This window comes from Centruroides sculpturatus, unplaced genomic scaffold (genome assembly GCF_000671375.1).
Source record: "Centruroides sculpturatus isolate CEXI.00-Female unplaced genomic scaffold, Cexi_2.0 scaffold1317, whole genome shotgun sequence".
Classification (NCBI taxonomy): domain Eukaryota; kingdom Metazoa; phylum Arthropoda; class Arachnida; order Scorpiones; family Buthidae; genus Centruroides; species Centruroides sculpturatus.
The window spans coordinates 214,271-231,953 of NW_019385532.1; the positions used below are offsets into that span (position 1 = coordinate 214,271).

General features: G+C 32.1%; 1 protein-coding gene across 1 annotated transcript in view; it reads right to left on the reverse strand.

Moving 5' to 3' along the window:
• LOC111639884 (cubilin-like) overlaps positions 1-9,757 on the reverse strand; it is a 210,225-nt gene extending 200,468 nt beyond the window's left edge. The window contains exons 1-7 of the mRNA XM_023385828.1: positions 9,658-9,757; positions 8,831-8,955; positions 7,568-7,636; positions 7,415-7,504; positions 7,280-7,347; positions 2,206-2,281; positions 2,107-2,164 (exon numbers count right to left, since the gene is read on the reverse strand). Coding sequence (XP_023241596.1) covers positions 2,107-2,164; positions 2,206-2,281; positions 7,280-7,347; positions 7,415-7,504; positions 7,568-7,636; positions 8,831-8,955; positions 9,658-9,757 — 586 coding nt within the window. The remainder of the gene's footprint in view (positions 1-2,106; positions 2,165-2,205; positions 2,282-7,279; positions 7,348-7,414; positions 7,505-7,567; positions 7,637-8,830; positions 8,956-9,657) is intronic.
• Positions 9,758-17,683: the final 7,926 nt, after the last annotated feature.

A 17,683-nucleotide genomic window follows, 5' to 3' on the forward strand; every position in this document is an offset into this window, starting at 1 on the left:
GTGTCGGAAAACCTTCTGATTTATTCGTGTACGCACCAGACGAAAAAACAAAAAATATCGTGTATCCACGAGCACTCCAATAAATAAATAGAATTGAAACAACACTTTGAAATGTTTTCCCGATGAAAACGAATAATAATAATAAGTTTCAATAAAAATGATAAAATGAAAATTTAATTTTATCATAACGAGTTTGCTTGAATTTCGTTTCTTCTGAGATCGCAGCAATGCGCGACGGATAAGCTAGTAACCTATAAAGTTCATCAGTATTTTAATTTAGAATGGAGTAAGATAGATAATAACCTGTCATGACTCTTATTAACAGGAAAGTATGATATACAGGGGCAAGACACTACTACAATCAAAAGCATTGTACATCGAGATCTAAAAATTTGCAGTCCGACATTGTGACGATGTTACAATAAATAATTGCTCTTTTATTTAATATAATCCGTAGTAACAATATAATGATACAAGGGTCCTCGACATTTGGCTAAGTTTAATACATATTTTGATACTTCTAAATCATTTTTCAAGTGAAGTTTAAATGAAAATTAAAATCTCAAGCTCAAAGATAGCAAATAATATTTGAAAATATTTTATTAAGTAATTAACACATGTGAAAAAGTTTTACTTACCTCTGTCAATTGATTAACACTTCTTTCAAGGTTTTGAAACTATTGGGATAAAGAATAAAATGCTTAAGAGTAGGAGTTTTAAATTTAAAAAAATATACATATTAGAGAGGTTGCGGCCGACGTTTTCAACGCGAAAACGTGTACGTCGGACGTTCAGCCCCGCCTTCCCGTAAGCCTAGACGTTTGACAATGGCGTTTGGAACGTCGATCATGATTCCACTGACGTTACAAACGCCATTGTCAAACTTCTAGGCCTACAAGAAGGTGGCGCTGAACGTCCGACGTACACGTTTTCGCGTTGAAAATGTCGGTCGCAACCTCTCTATTTATGTACTGTACAAGTGTATAAGCAAATTAACAATACGTATCATTGATTTATATCTAATAAAGTAAAGTTTATCAGATATTAAATACAATTTCGAATGTTAAAAACGATTTGATTTATAAAAAAATTTAAATATCTTACTCTCTGTCTTATTTGGCTTCTACTCATTTGTTGACTTCTGAGCGTATTTAACTAAAAGAAAAGTATAAAATACATTAGATATGACTATAGANGACACATAACAAGGGACAATATACATATTTAGGAAATAATAGTAATATAATTTACGTTAGGATAAGATAGGATTGATGTAAGAAGGCAACGCAACACATGGAGATGGTGCCTCCAGGAAGAATTTCCTATGAGAAACTGTCTGCTATTTAAGTGTTAGACACGTGAAGAAAATTCATAACTAACACTTAAATAGGTGTAAAACATGAAGGTAATTAACAATGTGTTCAAAAGCCAATCGTAGTTGATCCTCTATGATGATTCCATTTGCAATGTGATAATGTCTTTCAAGAATAACAAATTTTCAATATGTTCTCGATAAACCACACTTTTTAAATGCTCCACAAATAAAAATCACACGAATACAAAGCACCAAGAGTGACATAGTGGTTGGTTTTGGAACTTTTTTTAAGGAAATGTCTTCCGCATGTCCTGAAATATCACCACACCAAATTTGGTTGCGTATGCAATGCTGAATATCTTTCTAGACATCGTCAAATAGAAGTACAGTACTTTAGTTATGTTTACTCGAATTACATATACTGTACAAGTTTCAGAAATGTGTGTCTAAATTTCACATGCTTATAGAGGAGGAAAATCTGTAAATATGAAGCTTAATCAGAGTTATTAACAAATGATTTTAAGATATTATTTCAACGGAATTACTACGGTAATCATTTCTAGTTAAAGGAAACAATAACGAACAGTAAAAGTCTATGAGTTCGCGGTAGTTAGAGAAGAAATTCTTGCGGGGTGAGGTGCCTGCGTGGGTCTCTGCTTCTCAATAGTTATTATTATTACTTTTTTCAATCCACGTAATTCATAGTATTTTAAAAGCTAAGGGAGTTAATACTCCTTCTCTTTGTGAAAATTTAGTCTGTCTCTTTAGAAGCGCATGGAACTAGGGAACACAGTTTCCGCTTCCCGACATGAAGTACCAATCTGAATCTGTGTCGAGATCTTTTAGATTCTGTAATTTGTCCTGGGAGTCAAACATTATTGGCACATTACCTGAAGCCGGATGATACCAACAACTTGGGTCGTCTGCGACTTGGTGAGATTCAACAATTTACTCAAACTGAGTAAACTGTTTGAGTAAACTGAGTTAACTGAGTCTCAAGAATTCGATGTCGTTTCATCTTTGTGCCTTTTTGACGCCGGTAAATCGACACTGTTTATTTCGGACTGTAGAAATATCATCAATTAACTCCCGATCCTCACATTTTTATTTAGGTATACTCCTCTATAAACCTGTGAAATTTGTCCAAACATTTCTAAAATACTCTGTATACACGTATGTATGTGTGTGTATACTGTATATAAACATACATATAAGTTTAAATGAATATATTTATATAATAGACTTTTATGTAATGCTGGTCCTTATTTAGGTGTTACTAACGTGAAGAAAAGCCGAAAAACTCCATGTGGCCATGTCCATACCCACGACTAACTACCAGAGTTCGGTGGTTTTATCCACTCGGCCACTGGAGGGAACTTATTAGAATTAAGAAAGTAGCGTTCAGATATGAAAAAACCCAAGTTGTAAGATGTGGAAAATTAAATACTTATAGACTTTTCACAAGGTAACACTTTTGATTCACATAGACAAGTGATATATGTTGCCTGTTGCAGTAATGATATAGCACAAAATAGACACACAATATTATTGTTGCAGTAATTAAATAAATATAATATATATATTTTTTAAAAATTATACCTATTTTAAGAATTTAATTTAATTTAATATTTTTAAATTTTTGCCAATAGATGGCGCTATGGTAAACCCAGCAAATGGAACAAAGACAGAAATTAATTTATATATAGGAATGCAATCGATATTTTGGGGTGATATTCACGACATTATCAAAGTTAGATGTATGTGAAACATAGCTGTCAAATTTTGTAGCAATTGGTCGAACGGCCTAGGTGTGCATAGCGAACAAACAAATATCCTCCTTTATGTATACAGTAAAGTCCGTGTGCAATTTTAAAAATTTATAACTTTAATATTATTTGTGATAGAAAAAATCTGTAAAAAATAATAGAAAGATTAATGTACCTACTTTTAAGTAAAATTGTTTATTTACAAATGTTTGTAGAGATTGGAAGAAGTAGACCATTTTCTTGGCCTCCATGTTCGCTAGACTTGACTCCATTACATATTTTTATGGAGATATATGAAAACAATAGTGTATGCAACCAAACATCGATCGTTAGAAGACTTGAAAGCTAAAATAACTAATGTGATTTTAATCATCACTGTAAATCAATTGGCAAATGTTTTTAGAGAACTACAAAATCGTATTATCCTTTGTATTATTAATGATAGTGAACATGTGGAAACTTAATAACATACAATAAAACNTGTATTATTAATGATAGTGAACATGTGGAAACTTAATAACATACAATAAAACAATAAAAAATATATAGATTTTCTTATTTCAAATACATTCTAGATAATTTCTCAATCACAAATACTAATAAAGTTATAAATTTTTAAACTTGCACACGGACTTTATGGACATCCTATATAGATGATATATAAAAACAGTTAGGTTTTCACCCAGTATACGATAAACTTGGCCACGGAAGAAAAAGCTAATTAATTGAACTGTTGATTAAAACTATAACAAATTTTTAATCAATTAAGCTCATTTCGTATTCGACAAACAAGAGCAATGTTTGTCCAAAATAACTTGCTTTTAATCTGAAAAAAATTTAAAAAATGGAAAATAATTATATCATTTGATTTCAAGATATTTTGTATACCTTAAAAATAATTAATTCTATCCCGGGATTTCCCGGGATTCCGGGAAACAGTTCACTTTTATCCCGGGATCCCGGGACAAGCAAAAGACCGGGAAATGAGAAACCCTAAGTGGTACAAATTACAGTAGAGCCTCGATTATCCGACCCCCGATTAACCGACACTTCGGTTAACCGACCGTCCTATTCGGCAAATTTCAAATGTCCGCTTGTGATGTGGCACTACAATATTTGGCTATGTCTTGGCTACTTTAATATTATTTTTACGTGTTTTAGCTGACAACACTCATTCGACCATGAAAGGGAATCAGTATTTAAACGAGGCTTAATTTTCTAATTTTTAACAATAGCGACGATTATTATTTTTTAAAAAAATTTGATAGGCTTAACATCGATGAAAATTCAACGCGAGGTAGGTTAATAGCGATATACGAATATACTAATTACATGGGATATAATAATATACTACACTAATAATGGATTTTTTCATACTTTTCGGTTATTCGACTTTTCAATTATCCGACCAGCCCCAGTCACCAATTGAGTCGGATCATCGAGGGTCTACTATACTACTACTCACGTGGCATAAAATTTATGAGGATTATACTTCAAGGATTATATTGCGTGACGACTTTTTATGATCGTTTCCTGAGTAATGTCCGCTCGGAAAGGTCGTGCGATTGTTTTATACCCATATAGCGTGGGAATTTGGTCTCGTGACTACCTGTTGGCAGTTTTGACACCTGCAAATATGTTATAAGCGGACAAGGAACTTAAAACAAGTTTGACTCATGGGCTCTTATTTCTTTTCTTTGGTTTTAGATAGTTTTTGTGGATGTCGTTAAGTAACAACTTTTTGACGATTAACAATTGATTGTTTAATATATGTCTGAATCGTTTTGCCGTCAATAAGAGAGGAAAGGAACTTGTTGTGAAAAACTCCTCTTTAACACGAATATCTTAGTTGATTGTTTACTGTTAAAACGAACACCTGCTCGTTTGTTTTCTAATTACTGTGGGAACCGATGAGTTTATAAATTACAGTAGAGCGTCGTTTATCCGAATCAATTGGGGGACTGGGGTTGTTCGGATATCTTATTTTTCGGATAACCGATTATGTATAAAAAATACATTAACCTATCTTGGGTTGAAATTTTTCTTCGTTGCGTGTCGCTTTGCGTTGAATTTTCGTCGATGTTAAGCCTAACGTAAACTTTTTAAAATAATAATCGTGGCTATTGTATCGTTAAAAATTATTTGTTTATTTTGTACAGTACAAACAAAATAAATATATTGAAAAATATAAAAACAATAAAAAATTATACTTCAGAAGTTAATTTAGTATCGAAAATGTAAAATATTTGAGAAGCTCAAGACATAGCCAAAGATTGCAGCGCCACAGCACTGGCGAAAATTTAAATTTGCCAACTGGAATTCTTTCGGATAACCGGCGTTTCGGGTAAACGACGCTCTAATGTAATGCGTTTTTTGTTAAAATTTTACAAGAGAATTGCTCTCGGATCCTCACAAAGACATATATGTTTCAAACATCCACAACATAGCAGTAGGCCTCCACCTTCATTATCTGACCATCCAGCCGTGTGGTCAAGATGGTGTCCTACTAGTCAGTGGCGTAGCGTGGGTGTCAGCCGACCGGGGGGAGGAAAATTTCGCCCCCCTTATTTAGGTATCTCAATTTAAAAGACTAAAATTCAGTTTCGTCACAGAATAAGTAATGAAAAATTCCGTGCTAGTGTTGCCACCTTATTAAAATCGCTGATCCAGACGGCAGGTGAGGTTTGTTCGAATAGAAGTTCCTGACGCATGCTATGTCATTTTGCAATGCGAAGAATAAAGTGCAGTACATACTGGTTCTAAATCAGTTACAGTTAGCGACTAGGGAGAGTTAGATATGAGTAACGCAAGTGACCTAGCTCTATTGGATTTTGGAGGTGTATGTAATTACGAATGAATCGTACAAACAAAAACAAAAAAGATAAAGGTCAACAGGTTGCGCACGATATCTCCGGAGGCAAGTCGATTCCCGGACTATCCGGATGGATGATAACACTATTCCGTGCTCATTTCAATCGGTCCGAGTCGTAGGTGGACGAAAATATGAAATAAGATGGTTCAAATTCTTACAATTATTATTTATTGTGAAATTTTGCCGCCCCCTAAAAAGTGCCGTTCGGAGATGACCGCCTCTGCCGCCCCACTACGCTACGCTACTGCTACTAGTCCGGTTGACCTTGCATCGAATCCGGACGAGTCGAACATTTCCCAGAAATTTTTTATGGTGTTCAGTCCGGATATATCGGGTCCCGTTTTTCACCACCCGGCCGTCCTATTGTGGGTTTGGCTGAACCCATAATGTCTTTTCTGTAAGAAGCCTTCTTAGTGCCTACAGGGCTGAAAGAGTTTAAAAAACACTCACAACACGCTAAACTGATAAAATTTGTAAACACTCGAAATATTTTTATTGTGCCAGTATTCTTTACTTACATCATACGTATTGCAGTTATATATTCGTTGTTTTCGTCTAAGTGAATATTACTAACATTTAAACTATAGTACAAGTTTTTTGTTTTTCAAAATGTCTAACAATTTTCTTACTGATATTTGAAGAATGCAGTTTTCAATCCATTATGAAAAATTGCATGTCTGCTACTCTAAGTAATATATTAATTATAATACTAACATATAAGTAGATATTAATTTTCATAATTAAAATAATAATATTGCATAAATTAAGCAAAAAATGTCTAGAATTCGGGTTGTTCTATACCAGTTGCATAACTTTCCTGGCAACATTTAGCAGCGTCATCTGTTATGATTTTTTATTTTAGAATTTTTTAATATTTTTAACTATTATAAAGTGGCAAAATGCTTAAGTTTGAGGGTAGGAATATGCTTTATAAAATATTTTAAATGCGAGTAACGAATAAAATCGTCAATACGTCCCACCCAACTAGAGGTATGTACCTTTATCTTTCCAACCCCTCGACCTTTAATCACAAAAATTTATTAGCATCAATTCCCCTAATACACAAACTTCCCTGCAAAGTTTCTGAGATTTTTCGATGAAAGTAGTTTCGATATTAAGCTTCGAAGAGGTGAACAAAATCAGGCCACATACATACACATATACATACATGCATGCAAACTAACGAATAGAAGTTATTTTGAATTTTGAATTCTCGATGTGTCAGCGTACCTTAAGTTCAAAAATATAAAAATTTCCGGGGTATTTGATTATAGAAATCACTGAAGACACTAGTTTTATCGATGGTGATATGTTAAAAGACATTACGAATTTCTCGCGTAGCTCTCGTATACAGTTTTCACAACGTAAACTTGAGTGACGAAGAAACAGAACCACTGAAACAGACGAGATAAAACATGAATTTATGTAATTTTCTATTTACAATATCTTAAATATATTTACCTTTAATGTGGTTATTGGTGTTATTGGATAACAGTCGAGAAAACGAAATGTCAATTCTGATTCTTCTAACTGGCTTAACATGTTATACAACTGAAATAAACAATAGTTAATAAATATCGGTAAGGAAAACATACATAATTACCATAAACTTACCATAGTGATGTCTGGTTTACTTTTATGGCGAAAGTGAAGATTATATATTCTTGAATATATATTAATTTTCTGTTTAAAAAATAAATAGCATTCTTAATATTATTTGAGATTAACTATACCTATAACACTATACTTATGGAACTCAAAATTATATGTAAACACATTGTTTGTGGCACTGATTTATTATGGCACGGGTGCTACAAACACAGTGTTTACACGTGATTTTGAGTTATATAAGTGTAGTGTTATAGGTATAGTCAACCACAAAATACAGTATTACAATTCGTTTATAATTAGTGATTATGGCATTCACGGAAATTGGCACACGAGTGAAGTGAGTAGGCTAATTTCCATGAATGCCATAATCGCCTATATTATAAACTAATTGCATAATATACTATTATGTGCAACTATAATTGTAAAATGGAAAATTTCTAAAATTTGTGCAAATGATTGGGACCATATAAATTCAAAATAATTAACAATAAACTAATAAAGAATAATTTTACGTAGATACAATTCATAAATAAATTACTATATATTAAACGATTAACTAGTGACAAACCGTAAGTTCAATGGTAATAAATGAATATATTTTGCACAAACGGAATGCAAGACTATTCCGTTTGTGCATCTATTCGTTCGATATTTAAGTATATTATTAAACCAGCAAGTAGACCTGGCGTTGCTCGGGCAAAAGTAACGATAGCGAAGATTAAGATTATTACGTTATACTCAACCTTACCCGTTTTCACAGAATGAAAGGATTGGATCCCCCTGTTTCCGGACTAATTAGAGAATTTTTGGATGGGTCTAAAATTATGTTCGATTTCCTGCAAAAACGAAAAATCTTCTGGGAAATCTTTTAAGGGTAACTGGCCCCTATTCAGGCGTTAAAGATGTGCAGAAATCCCGGAAAACTCCACGTGGACAGCCTGACCTGGCAAAAGGAGAGAATTCAAAACCAATGCCAATGTTCAATGGTTTTATCCACTCTACAATTGGTAATTATTGTTTTAAATATGCATAATACGCCCACCAGCGGCCGAGTGAACAAAAACAGTAAACATTAGTATTGGGTCATGGGTTCGCGCCTCTCCAACGAGCTTTCCGCGTGTTTTCTTCACGTTAGTAACACCTAAATAGGAGACAATTTTCCATGACAGACTTTCTGGGAAGCATTTTCACCTCGGCAGACCGCCTATGTGTTCCGTTGCCATTGCGTGCAAGTATACGTAATACGTAAACTCTCTTTATACTTACCCTATTGGCAAGACTCGATAAGTAAAATAAATATGCAAAAAATGAACTAATAGCAAGAATGATTCCGAATTCTGCCAATACTTTTACTTCGTCAACACCACCGGAAGTTTTTAAAATGCTCATTCCTAAAGAAAGTTCAATGCAAATTAAAAAAATCATAATTAAAATGGTATATCGATTCTGAATGAAATTGCCAAAGTTCAAAATATCTTTCGAATTTTGTAAGCATTTCCATATCCGTTTTAATGGAAAAATGTCTCCGTTCGTGCTATACTCGTATAGACACAAAAATTGCATTTTCAACAATTCACAAATCAACATTAAAAAACACACGTGGGCAAAACCATTCGCACCCAAATACATTAAATTTATATTGTATGAAAGTAAACAAAAGGTATTTCTAATAGTCCATTTGTATTCGTTCAATGACAAGAAAAAAATTCCGTTCAGGAATGTGAAAAAGAAACTACTAGCAATTATCACATATATCCAAGCTGTCAAAACTACAGTTTGAATTTTTAGGAGTTTTGACAGTTGCACAGACCTGAACATGGGATCGTTTATCAATTCTCTGAGTGTTAATTCATACTTTTGGAAAATATTTCGATATTTTTTGGAATTCCACATTTCCAGACATTGAAAACTAAGTATGTTCAACATAAACAATAAAAATCTAATGCTGTTGGTATGATCTTTATAACTTGCCAAGAAATCGCAAAGACCCACAGCAATATTTTCATCTTTAATATACAGATCGATGGCATAGATTATACCCTTGATAAAGAATAACATTTTCACCATAAAGATATAGACTGATGTAAATTTACTTCTTTTTCTTTTGGAAAAGGAAATATCAGAACCAGAAATTCTCAAAATTAATAATAATGGTGAGAAAATGTATTCTGGTAAAAGTTGCTCCTCGTCCATTTTACGAAACGTTCCTTCTTCAGATACGTATGTTTAGAAAAAGCTTTAATGAGAATGCATTTAGTCTTATGTTGCATTATTGTAATACGTGCATTAGATAAGAGTATCTGTGAATTTTGAAATATCACTCAGTTTCTATGGCAATCTTTGTTTATCTTCACAATACGTTATAACAATCGATACTGTATAAAAATGTTCAGTGTCAAAAACTGAGATGAGTGAAATATGGTTGCAATTAGTAATTTTAATGAAGAAAATAAATTAAAAATTCTAAATATCTACCATTAGTAAATGTCGTACATAAATCATTCCAATTTGCATCGGATAAGTGTAGTTTTGCAATTAAAATTATGTATACTAATATACAAGTATTAATTACACAGTGGAACCTCGTTTAAGGAGTAATTCGAATAACGAACAAAACATATTGTAAAAAATTGAGTCGCATAACTAGCGATGTTTCACATAACGAGTGACAAGGAGAGGGAAAATCCCGGATTGAGCGCATTGTCCATCAGTCTGTGTTTAGCACTGGTTCAGCTAGCATCGCTGGTAATCACACATTTTTAAAAACTTGTGTTCACACATCTTACGTAAAAACATCGACGATCATAGCCCATTATATAATAAACACGCCATCTTGTACTAAATTAAATGACAAATTCGAAATTAAATTTTTAAAAAGGCTAAATTAAATATTAATTATTTATAATTGTTATATTTAACACGAGATGGCAGTATAACTGCCTACCTCTAGTCAAATTAATTAATTTGTGATATTTAATTATAGCCTTTACATAGCTTTAGAATTTGGCATATCGTTTGGCGTTTACATCAGACATATTATCTGTGATTTTTTTTTTTGTGTGTTCTGCAAATCGAAATCGCATTTCAGGTTTGTTTATTCCGTGCTAGAAGAAAAGATGAAGATGATTCACGCTTCATAACAATCTATATTGTGTAATTTTCTTTGAATAAATGTTATACATAAAATATTTGAGTATTTTTTCGGCATAAAACGCATTATCGTATTTTACATTAGTTTCTATGGTAAAAACTGTTTCACTTAACGAGTGTTTCGCATTACGGTGTTACGGGAAGATCTGGCCACACCAGAGAGAGAGGGGGGCATGCAAGACAGACGGCCCTGACTAATATATAAGAGTGGAGATTGCCCGGTCCAAGTAGGACCCCGAATAAAGCATTCAGAGTAAGTGTCTGTATTCCTGTCTCGCAGGGAGTCTTAAGTGCATCACAAAGGGCGTATAAAACACTAAGTAAACCACATAAAACAACGAGGAAAATTCTGGAATAAATCAGACTTGTTAAGCGAGGTTTCACTGCATTTAAATTTATAATTGTATGATATACAATAAAAAATTATTATAAAAAATAAATTTATTATAATCATAAAAATTTCATTCTTGATTTAATGTTATTTTTAAATATATTAATAGTACTTTAAACTTTGGGGTATATTTTTACCATAGAAATTTTTCATCGAATTTATCTAATTTTCTTTCATGAAGAACGTTACAAATACCACAAAGCAGATAATTTTTTCAATCAAAGTGTTTGTATTCTACATTCTAAGAAATGCGAGGGTTGTTAGTTTATAAGAAATATGATTGGTTGGTATTTTATATAAATTACATTTTTTTAACGGAGACAAATTTTTGTTACATAAACAAAAAACAAACTTTATTTTGTATTTACATATAACATGAAAGCGAGAGAACCTGTCAAATTTGAACCTTATGTTTATTTAGAATGATAAATCGCAGAAATTGTTTTTTTTTATTATGTGACTAGCTGCAAGGACCCGCTTCGCTGGGTTTTTATTTGTGGGCAAAAAGTAACGATAGTAAAGATTAAAGATAATTACATTATAGCCAATCTTACCCGTTTTCACAAAATGCAAGAATTAGGCCCCCGTTTCCAGACTAATTAGAGACCTGGTCCCGATTCTATTTCTGAACGTCTCCTGTTCACGTCCAGTCAAACGAACTATTAGAGAGGTTGCGGCCGACGTTTTCAACGTGAAAACGTGTACGTCGGACATTCAGCGCCGCCTTCCTGTAAGCCTAGACGTTTGACAATGGCGTTTGGAACGTCGATGATGATTCCACTGACGTTCCAAACGTTATTGTCAAACTTCTAGACCTACAGGAAGGTGGCGCTGAACGTCCAACGTACACGTTTTCGCGTTTAAAACTTCGGCCGCAACCTCTCTATTTTCAACGTTTCTGAAACGTTTACAATCGTTCTATAATCGAACCAATATTCGAATTTTATGTTCGAATTTAATTCGAATATTGTTCTAATTTGTTCGAACAAATTCGAACAAAACATTCGAAATAGAAAGCCACTTTCACCCTTATAGCTATCGTGACGCAACCCCCCTGGTGCACGAATGGAGACTTGGGCTACTACCACATACAAACACCATTCACGTGCGATGTGTAGTTTTGGCGGAAAAGTGAAATATAGGGACATACACGTCCATTTATATATATATATATATAGATTAATATATAATTATATGTACAGTACCTAATTTATATATAATTTATATATAATACTGTACAGACGATACTTAAACTCAACTTACCCGCCTAAACTCTCCGTAGCGTGGCGCTAGACGGCGGAAAATAGTTCGGCTGCTCGTCCGCGATGAAGAATTGGCGATGACGTTTTACCGCGTTTTACGCGCCCCGTTATATGAATACTGCCGCAATTTTTTCGCCGCGTCATAGGAATCTACGTTATTGGAACCCGCGTTATAGGGGGTCTACTGTATATTTAATTTGCCTTTATATGACCGGGATCGCGAACTGCCGTTCCCCCCATTTTCAAAACAATGGACCTGAGTATCGATTCGTCGTTACCCTGCTAAAAATCGATTTTAATAAACTTTATTGACAACAGATGCCAGTACTTGACAGTAGTGTGTTGACTACCATCTGTTTCACATATTTTTGTCCAGGTAGTGTTTTGTCGACTCAAGAATTTTTATTTAGCGATTTTTTTTCTTAATTTATATATATATTTTAATTATTTTTATGGCATATTTACGTAATAATATTCTAAAACACGTTCATTCATGCTAGAATAAGTTTATTCAGTTATAATAAGTAAATGTATTATAAATATTTAAATTGTGACCTTCAATTCTAATATTTTATATATATTTTTTACTTTTTATTTTTTAATTTAATTTAAAATATTAGCACATCGTAAATGTATTAATACTGGTTTATACATTTATCACAATAATTGATCTTTTTGTTCGAAATAAAATGAATAAAAATAATAGCAAAATAAAGGTTTGATTCCAAACAAAGGATATATTATAATCTGTGATAATTTTAAAATAAAAATCGTACATTCATAAATGTTGTATAGAATTGTACAGAACAATATTTCAAGTCGTTCTGGCTTAGTGCCAAGAACAAACTACTTAACTAGAGTATGTGAACTTTAACAAAATATTGCAAATTTTCACAGTTAGATGTCAGGTCTGATATATTATAATTTTTTTCTATTGAAGTTTATATTTAAATGTATTTAAAAATATCGTATTTATAACTACAGACATTAATAAATGTAACGTAATTTTTGTCATATGAATATAACGATAAATTGATTTTTGGTGAATTTTTAAAATAATTTAACCTGTCTGACCTATACTGCCCTTTGCCCTTTTACAAAATACACGTAAACAGAGGGGCGTGGCAAACGGTAATGAAAGTTGTAATTTTTCGTAATGTGTTTTATAGAAACAATTAAATAATGTAAAACATTGTATAATGTTGCAATGTTTATATTACTAGGTATATTTAAATCGGAATTGATGAGGGGTGTATTTGTACCCGAAATGCATATTATGTAATTAATAACGTATATTTTTACTATTGGCCTAAAAAATTCCTGTATGGTAAGTTCATAATAAATGCAAATTTATGCTAAATCGAAATATCGAAAATGATAGAACAATAAGTATTACAAAAATAATATACTAGACTAAATTAGTACAGTAGTACTAATTATAAAAAGCATAAATCTGAAGGTCATGGCATGTTCTTTAAAACTCGTAGAAAGGACACAAAGAACCAGTGCAAAGTTATCGTCTTCAGTGTAAAAACTGATAAAGACTGAAATAAGTCTCAGCTTTAATATAGAATAACAGTTCTACCACGAAAACCTAGGTGGATAAATTTACTTATTATTCTTATAAAAAAGAAAAAGTTTAAAACCGGAAGTCCTCAATTTAAAAAATCGATCTAAACGTAACAAGTTTCTTTGATGTTACCGACAACGAGGAACCATATTTTTATTACGTATTTATTTTCTCAGCTTTTATCTATAACAGAGGGAAAGTAATCGTATGATTATCGATCAACAAATGATCCATTAGATTTCTACATTGTTTTAACTCCAGGGACCTTGAAACGTCGAGAAATACAAAACAAAATGAGCAACGAGTTGCTAAACTTTCCCGGCAACATTTAAAGTTTTGGTGGCGCCATCTGTTAACATATTTTATTTTTAAAATGTTTATATTCTTACCTATTATAAAATGACAAAAAGCTTAATTTTGAAAGTAGGGATGAGTTTCATTTAAAAAAATTAAATGCTAATATTAAACTAGTAAAATCGTTATTAACTTTGACCCTACTGGAGATCCACACGGCCCTCATTATCTCCTCATCCCTCGACCTTTAATCACCAAAATTTAACAGCATTAATGCTCACAATAAACAAATCTCTCTACAAATTTTATAAATTATGGATAGTTATTAGGCTTTAAACACAATCGTGCCACACACACTAACATTGTTTTTAGGGTCATTTTTTGCCAGATCGCCATACTTACCCTCTGTTATAGCAGCCGGGAATGTAAAAAATAATGATAATCTGGTCCTTTTCTGTATGTATGGATGTTAATGTTTGTGTACGTTTTACAGTTACGATTATATTTCTCACTTTTAAGTTTAGTAACTCCTATGTTTTTTTCTGAAAATTAATGAAATTCTGCAGGGAGGTTTCTGTATTAGTAGGCCCTATATTAAACCTTGTTTTCATTCAATATCTTTATTAACATACTACTGTGAGAATACATGCCCGGTACCGCAACGCATTGCCGGGGTTTGATACAGGTAATAATGTAAGATACAGTAAAAATCAGTAAACAAAACAGAGTGCACATACAAATATAAATAATTTATTTCATGCTATACAACAGACGTGAGTATTTGAGTGAGTGCATAACAGCTAAGCTTAATTACATAATAACAGGTATAGTTGCCATACAATACAAATAACATGGTGAGTACATAATTAAATACACAAATATTGTACATAATACAAAATGAGTAAGTATCTGAATTCTAAGCCTAAGTACAAAATATCATATACACTTGTGATAAGATGCAAGAGAATTTGCATAGTGTAAGAATGTAACGAACACAATACAAGTTAAGTAGCAAGGTACAACTGTTGGTACATAAAAGATATACAAGGATACAGAATATGAGTATATACAAAACAAAATGTATGTACAGAATATACAGAAGGGTATTAAACCTATTACATTTTGATGGTTAAACACGTAAAATAATCCTTGAAAACTGTACTCGAGTTGCTCAGGAGCGAACCTGCCATCAATTACCAATGTTCATTTACATAAATTTACATTTAACTGAGTTTACATTCGTTACCTTGTATAAAACTATCAAAAGATTCTTAAGTTTTTTCATCATTTACATGTTTACGATGTTTTGAATAATTATAAACATTAGCGCAGAGAATAATACAAAAGAAAAAAAACACACGTTTAAATTTAAATTTTACATGAATAAATTACTTTAGCCAAAGGAATTTATAACGTTCAGCTATTCAAGTATATAATTATAAATTTTAATGCATTTCTATGGTCTAATTAAATCTTCTGTGGCAGGGGGTTTCGCTTAGGAGCAAGGAATAACTTTTTGCAAAAATCCTGACAAACATGAATAAGTATTGTCCACGAAAATTGAATTTTCGTGATAATTTTTGTGGTGGAATGTGAAAAACTTGTAACAATGACGAAATGTTATGTACGGTGTTACTACATATTACGCTCATTTTCAATAATAACGTTAATTTACGAAGAAAATCTTGAAGAATCTCGAACAGATTGGATATAGGATCCTCCTGGATGCCGTAACCATTGTTGATTATGGACCTCCAATCTTGCCGAATATTAAAGTGACACGATACTTTTATTACGAATTCCTCAAATAACTCTCGTATAAAGTTTTGACGACAAAGACTTGAGTGACGAAGAAACAGAATGACTGTAAAATAAAATGTAAAAAATTTGGGTGATTTTTTTAATGATATTTTAAATATTCTTACCTTAAACGTAGTTATTTGTGTCATAGGATAACAATCCATGAAATGAAATGTTAAGTCTGATTCTTGGCACTGATCTAACATGTTATACAACTGAAATGAACAGAACAATTACTAACTTTCAGTAAGAAAATATCAAAAAACTTAATTACTTACCATGGTTATGTCTGATTGCCTTTCGTAATGAAAGTAAAGATTGTATATTCTCGAATATATATTAATTTCCTGTTTAAAAATAAAAAAAATATGCTTAATATTATTTATTTTCATTTATAATAGTAAAACACTTAGTGGTGAATTTTAAATTATGCCCACTAGGCCAGGGCCTAGAAACATTATTGTTTAGGGAGNTATCCGTTTTAATGGAAAAATGTCTCCGTTCGTGCTATACTCGTATAGACACAAAAATTGCATTTTCAACAATTCACAAATCAACATTAAAAAACACACGTGGGCAAAACCATTCGCACCCAAATACATTAAATTTATATTGTATGAAAGTAAACAAAAGGTATTTCTAATAGTCCATTTGTATTCGTTCAATGACAAGAAAAAAATTCCGTTCAGGAATGTGAAAAAGAAACTACTAGCAATTATCACATATATCCAAGCTGTCAAAACTACAGTTTGAATTTTTAGGAGTTTTGACAGTTGCACAGACCTGAACATGGGATCGTTTATCAATTCTCTGAGTGTTAATTCATACTTTTGGAAAATATTTCGATATTTTTTGGAATTCCACATTTCCAGACATTGAAAACTAAGTATGTTCAACATAAACAATAAAAATCTAATGCTGTTGGTATGATCTTTATAACTTGCCAAGAAATCGCAAAGACCCACAGCAATATTTTCATCTTTAATATACAGATCGATGGCATAGATTATACCCTTGATAAAGAATAACATTTTCACCATAAAGATATAGACTGATGTAAATTTACTTCTTTTTCTTTTGGAAAAGGAAATATCAGAACCAGAAATTCTCAAAATTAATAATAATGGTGAGAAAATGTATTCTGGTAAAAGTTGCTCCTCGTCCATTTTACGAAACGTTCCTTCTTCAGATACGTATGTTTAGAAAAAGCTTTAATGAGAATGCATTTAGTCTTATGTTGCATTATTGTAATACGTGCATTAGATAAGAGTATCTGTGAATTTTGAAATATCACTCAGTTTCTATGGCAATCTTTGTTTATCTTCACAATACGTTATAACAATCGATACTGTATAAAAATGTTCAGTGTCAAAAACTGAGATGAGTGAAATATGGTTGCAATTAGTAATTTTAATGAAGAAAATAAATTAAAAATTCTAAATATCTACCATTAGTAAATGTCGTACATAAATCATTCCAATTTGCATCGGATAAGTGTAGTTTTGCAATTAAAATTATGTATACTAATATACAAGTATTAATTACACAGTGGAACCTCGTTTAAGGAGTAATTCGAATAACGAACAAAACATATTGTAAAAAATTGAGTCGCATAACTAGCGATGTTTCACATAACGAGTGACAAGGAGAGG